Genomic DNA, 6,731 nt, shown 5'->3' on the forward strand with positions numbered 1-6,731 from the left:
TGATGCCACGGCACTCTATCTAGGGTGACATTGTGAGACTCTGTCTCAAAAAAAAAAGAAAAAAAGATTGCTGGGGGCCAGACCTACAAATAAATGAATTTATGAGTGGGCCAGTGTTGGCCTCTTTGTGGTGCCTTTTGTCTGACAGGCTGGTGTTATCTTTGCTATCTTTTTATATAAAATTAAAAACAAATAGGAACTCAGCCTTTCCTTTGATTCTTTCTGCTAATGTTTCTAAGACCCAGATCACATCTGCTGGGAACGTCACTGAAGACTTAGTTACAGTGTTTCTACTTAAAAAACCCTTCCAGATTTAGTTTGAACACTTCAGTGGAGGAAAATGTGGCTGAATTCAGTAAAACAGAATATAACCGCATGAACTACGGCTAGAATACATTAAAAAGTAATTACTATTAATCAATACAATATAGCTTTTAAATAAAAGTAATTAGGTACTAGTTTATATTAGATTACACCAAATAGTTTGACCAGATGTGTTCATCCTAGAGCTTACAGGCCATATGCTGAACACTTTTCACTTTTTGCTTATATAGTGAGAAGTATGTAGGGACTTTTTTTTTTTTTTTTGGCTAATCAGCTTTTGTTAGTGTTTGCATACTTAACATGGGGTCCAACCAGCTCTTTATTTGTTCAGTGTGTGATCCAACCAGGGTTCGATACCCCTAGTACTTTTAAAATATATTTAATAGGTTTTAACACTAAACATTTTTCTGTGTCTGTGTAAGATAAATTTGTCATCTTGCAACTAGTCTTTCAAGTCTTAAGATTTGAATTTTTAAAATACTTTTAATGTAAATTCATTTATTTTTGTTTCTTGGTTTGTTTTTGTTCTGTTAACAGTGTCTCCCTCTGTTGCTGGGACTGGAGTGCAGTGCTGTCCTCAGAGCTCATCGCAACCTCAGAGGCCCAGGGTCAAGCCGTCCTGCCTCCGCCTCTGGAATAGCTGGGACCACAGGTGTGTGCCATCGCGCCCACCTCATCTTTCTGTTTTTTTTGTAGAGACAAGGTGTGGCCGTGTTGCTCGGGCTGATCTTAGAACTCCTGGCTTCAAGCAGTCCTCCCGCTCTGCCTCCCAAAGTGGAAGGGTTCCAGCGGTGCGCTCCTGTGCCCAGCCGAAAATGTATTTTGGTTTTCAGCATCTTCCAGCTTCAGAAAAGGCCAGGTACAAAAATAACACCACTTATACTGTATCGTTTATTAAGGATTTTAAACACTGTATTATTATATCACAGCATGGCAACAAACCTGTGAAGTAGACAAGATGATGTTACTGGCTCTGTTTTACCACAGATGATGTTACTGGCTCTGTTTTACCACAGAGGAAATTAAGTAGCAAAGCGCGGTGTCATTGAATTAGAACAAGAAGTCTCGTGATGAGATAGGAAATACAGGGGCAAATCTGTCTCCATCTAGATTTAGTCCGACTGCCACTCGTTTAAAATGGCTTGGAGGAAATGGCCGGAGTGACATGGCTTAGGATTCAGCCTTCTACTGGACAGGATTACTGCGTGGAAAGTTTCTGTTCAGCATCAACGTAAATGGTCTTACTCACCTCCTTGCCCACAGGTCTGTCTTACCCACATCTTCTGCAAAGTCTAGTGTAACAGCCTTTGCCCCAGAGGGCAGGAGAGGGCTGCACTTCCCATATCGCCTCTCACTGTGGGGTAAGGTTCATTCAGAGTGTCCAGGCAGAATTATATTCCCCATCTTCAGTACCTGACTTAATCTCATTTCCCAAAAAAGAAGTCTCCGAACCATTTCCTAATCCCCTGTCATCTCTAATGGGACGTCTGTGCTATGTGCATATACAGCAGAGCCTCCCTAGTTGACCAGCTCACTGCCTGGACACCTCCGTAGGTTGACCTAATTTTCACAGAGCAGACATGCCCCACGGGGGGTATCAGTACAGTGGGCTGAGCTCCCTTCCTTGTGTTGACCCCTGGGGCAGTCACCTTACAGAGGGTCTGCTGTACTTCTATTGCTGCCGTCTTAAATTAAGGCCTAATTCCCCCTTGCCTAGAGTATTATAAAAGCAGTTAGTCTCTCCTCTGTTATCCATATTGCTGTGATTTTTTTTTTTTTTTTTTGTAGAGATAGAGTCCCTCTTGATCGCCCTTGGTAGAGGGCGGTGGCATCACACAGCTCACAGCTCACAGCAACCTCCAACTCCTGGGCTTGGGTGATTCTCTTGCCTCAGCCTCCCGAGTAGCTGGGACCACAGGCGCCTGCCAGAATGCCTGGCTATCTTTTTGTTGCAGTTTGGCTGGGGCTGGGTTTGAAGTTACCACCCTTGGTATATGGGGCCGGCGCCCTACCCACTGAGCCACAGGCACCGCCCCCATATTGCTGTGATTGTTTTTCCCCCCTAAGTATCTGCATTTCCTTCCTGCTTAACTCTCAACTGGCTCCTTACCCTCAGGGGAAAGTACAAGGGAACTGTGTTGCTTTGCGGCCCCAACTTCACACTGTTCCAGACGCGTCTTCCCCTTCCCACCAGGCCTGCTATACTCCGTTGACTTACGATTCTTCATAGCCCATCTCTGCGCCTGTCTAACAAACATATTTAAAGACTAAGCCACAGTGTCACTTTCTCTGTAAAACCTGTCATAACCCTCTAGCCATTCCATTCATATCTTGTTTAATTATACAGCAATCTCTTTACCCTTCTCTAAACTCTGAACTCTCATGAATACTTTGATTTCTCTTTTTAGAATAAGCTGGGCCTTTATTGCTCAGTGCCATTTGGAACATGAAAAAGAAGATAAAAGAATTTAGAAGCTTAAAAAATAGTCTCAAAGTATAAAGGATGAGGCCCCAGCAACACATGCTATCACATTCTTGAAGGCTAGAATTGCTGAGCTTAAAGAACTGAGTGACAGTCTTCAGTTTTCAATGCTAAAAAAGCCAGTTAAGGAATTGTAACAGTTTGATGTCAATATAGAATTTATTTCTCTCATTGACATGCAGTGCATACCATTTTAAAAACCAGATGTTATTTTTTTTTCTGTTTTTAATTTTTTTGCTTTGATAAATGAATTGCTTCGCAAAAATCCTTTTTCAAGATAACAGTCCAAGAAAACACGTTGTTAACGTAGTGACATTGTAAAGATGGTTAGTTTCAAACCCCAAACGTAACTAGAACCAAAGAAACTTGCTGAGTTACTTTGGCGTCCCACTGGTGAGCACCTGTGGGTGGGCCGCTGCCAAGTCCAGAAAGTGCTCCAGCCCCTCCTCATGTCGGTGGGAAACGGACCTTTCAACAGGTCACGCAGAAATTACACCTAAAATCAAGGTTACAGCTCAGCTTCAAAATTTTTATTTACTTTTATTTATATGAAAAGTACCTATGAAAGTACATATGAATATGTTTGAGTAGGTATTTGGACACAAACAAAATAATAATTTTCCTTATTTTGGGCAACAGGATTTTTTTCGAAAATGATACAGCATATTTTTATACTTAACACAAAATAAGTGATGTAGGTGAATTTAAAAATAAATTATTTTTCAGCAAACTACGAAAGAAACTAATGTTGAACAGAATACATGTTATTTCATTTTTGTGATAAAACAAAAGGATACTTTATCTTTTTTTTTTTTAGGGCTGAGCCATAATTATTTTAAGACTGGACTTTAAAGATCTTGGTTACACTGTTTATTGTTCAGAATTAAATTAACCAAATTCAAATGCACTTCTAGAAATTACAAACGCTCGTGTGCTAATATTAGAAGCAAACTGCCATCTGCACGAGTGACTGGGTGCCATGAGGCCCGACGTCTAACTCTGGAGACAGCTCATTGAGCAGGTGCTCCAGCACGGCCGCACTCCCTCTCACAGTCTCTCCAGCTGAAATGGACACTGAGAGATGGACACTGAGAGATAGACGCTGAGAGACAACGTTTTAGGAGCAAAACCACCCTCTAAATGTTGGGAATTCGTTTTCATTTCTCCCTTGTAAGTTCTGGATGGACGTCACCACTGACTCCGCCCTCTAAGTTTGACCTGTAAACTGAAACTGATCTGAGGCAGGACTAAGGGTTTAGGATGAGTTCTCCCGTGGGCAGCCCACACCGTATGATCTTCCTAAGGTGACCAACTTTGATGCCTGAGAAAAAAGAAAAACAGACAGACAGTGTGAAATAGAGGGCAGTGGACCAGCAAGGAGGAGACCCCTAGGGAACTTCTCATCTCGTTTCATATTTCGACGTTCCTTTAAAATATCTATAATGCTCTGTGGAGAATTTTGAGGACATACTCAGGAGACACCATCCCGTGGCTCTTTCAGCGTAATCCTTATGGAATGAGGCACTGCGTATCTGATTTTTAAAACTTTTCCTGAATTTCCATAAATTCAGTAGTCTTCCCTTGAGACTAACATACACAACAGTGCATTGAGTATTTACAACTCACGGTTAAAAGTATAAAACTACTTACTTGAACTGCAGATGTTCAATGAGCACATATCCATCTAGAGAAACAAAAACAGCTGTCACTAATCTGTTTTTTTGTTTGTTTGTTTTGTTTTGTTTTTGGCCAGGGCTAGGTTTGAACCCGCCACCTCCGGCATATGGGGCCTGCGCCCTACTCCTCTGAGCCACAGATGCCGCCCATTAATTTGAAAGTCATAGAGGCAATGCTTTAAGGTTTGTTTACATGACCAGAATTTTACGGGCAGTAAACCAGTAAACGTACATTTGCCTTTGGAGTTCCGGCATATCACTAGGTTTTGGTCCGTGGTATCGATGACTTCCAATTCTTCTCCAGGAATTATTGGCAAATCGAATATTCCATTTCTTGAGTTATTGGAACACACCACTGCTGTGTTGATGACGATAATCTCTTTGTCGTACTGAAATGAGAAGTGACTGATGAGACCATTCTCTCATAGTTACTCTTTTTCATTGTAACAAAGAAACTAATGTTGAACTGAATACATGTTATTTTATTTTTGTGATAAAACAAAAGGATACTTTATCTTGTTTTTTTATCTTTAATGGAAGATATACTTACCGTAACCTCAAACTCAAGATAGTAGATTTGACTAACACAAGGGAATAAAAAATAATGGGAAGGTATACAGTGGAAAGTGAGCCATTTAAGAAAATAAGAGCAAACGCTATAATCTGACATCGGTTTGCGATGATTATATTTTCAGTGTGTTCACAACCTTTATCTAATTGTACCAGACTGAGTCCTGGTAAGACAAGCAAGCTGTACCATGGGTGTGAATTTAGTACTGTGGGCGAGATGTTTACTGTTCTAGTCATAAAGTTACCTCCAAACCCAGCAAAGGAGAATTAAAAAAAAACAAACAAACCCTCTTTGTGTCTGTGGTACCTGAGGGTTTATACTGTGTAAAGTACCTATTACATACCCATCATTTCTGGGTACCACTCTGGGTGAGCTTATACATAGGTTTTTATGTTTAGCTGTAGCACATGTATTAGGTAGATGGGGGCAATTAGCGTCATCCTTTTGTGTAATAAGCATTTTTGAAAAATCTGATAAGAAATTTAATTTCTGACCTCAGAAATTTTTCCTGATCAATCTGTGATAAGCTAGTTGGACTATATAGAAATATTTATTGAACTCTATTAACTGAAAAAAACCACCAGAACATGTGGCTTGGGTTAGAGACGTCTACTTCACTAAATTAGGGTGCCCAAAAATCTCCCTTTGCCCAGGACAGTCTCAGTTTATGAGTATTGTCTCTATTTACAAATGTTGTTATAATTAAGAGCGCCTATTTCTACTCTCGGTAGTGTCTTTTATTGGGTGATAAACTACAAGATCGCCCGCCTATACCAAAATAGATTTTTCTCTTGGCTCACAATGGAATAGCTTCCTAACTGGTCCTCTTACTCTTCCCAGGCCATTGCTCCCTGTGAATCCAGAATGATTAATTAAATCACAAAGTTCTAAAAACTCTTCATTGCTTTCAGGACAAGGCCCACATTTCGTAGCTTGACATTCAGGTCCTTTGCATACGGTCACCCCGTCCCTCCATCTCTGTCCCCTTTTCTGAAGCCATGTTAAGCTACATGGTCGTGCTTGAATACACCAGGTGCCTTTCACATTCCCTGGCTTTGCTCACACTGTTTTCTCTACTTGAAACAGTCTTCTTTTTCTTAACCACTTCACATTCTTCTTTTTCTTAACCACTTCACATGAAGACTTTCATAATGGCCATGTATATAATTTAATGTTTTAATTGAACTTCGTATCTACTCCAGTTATAACATTCAGTAAACCTCCGGTCTGATAAAATGAACGAGACTGTCTTCCACTCTCATCCTTCTCAGTGCCTCTCACAAATGAGATACCCAATAGTTTTTTATTTGAGCTGGAAAAGAATTACTGAAATGCCATAGTGTTTCTAAGTATGTGAAGGAAAGCCGTGACAGCTGACAAGGAAGAGTGGAGTTGTGCACAGTCGTGTAGATAATTTCATGTCTCAGTTTCTAGATATTCTGACCCCACAGTTAGTTTTTGTCCAAGCAGCAACCATCAGTGATCATGAGGGATTTGTGTATATTCCTATTTTAGTTTATTTCAGAAGTATTTTATGGATATTCACAGAGTGTTCTACTCTGCACATGGTTCTGAAGATAGATAAATAAAGTAACCTTTGCCCTTGAAGAGCTCATAGTTTAATATGATGAACATATTAATTGCAATAATGCATTTAATGATGAGCTAGAGATTGTTC

The 6,731-nt window shown here is 40.3% G+C and overlaps 1 protein-coding gene across 1 annotated transcript in view; it reads right to left on the reverse strand.

The window, feature by feature from the left end:
• Positions 1-3,624: 3,624 nt before the first annotated feature.
• Positions 3,625-6,731, reverse strand: part of FYB2 (FYN binding protein 2) — a 57,295-nt gene continuing 54,188 nt past the window's right edge. The window contains 3 exon segments of the mRNA XM_023515098.1: positions 3,625-4,127; positions 4,457-4,490; positions 4,715-4,871. Coding sequence (XP_023370866.1) covers positions 4,106-4,127; positions 4,457-4,490; positions 4,715-4,871 — 213 coding nt within the window. The 3' untranslated portion in view covers positions 3,625-4,105.

The sequence above is a fragment of the Otolemur garnettii genome, unplaced genomic scaffold, assembly GCF_000181295.1.
Source record: "Otolemur garnettii isolate 467f Iridium unplaced genomic scaffold, OtoGar3 scaffold00066, whole genome shotgun sequence".
Taxonomy (NCBI): Eukaryota; Metazoa; Chordata; class Mammalia; order Primates; family Galagidae; genus Otolemur; species Otolemur garnettii.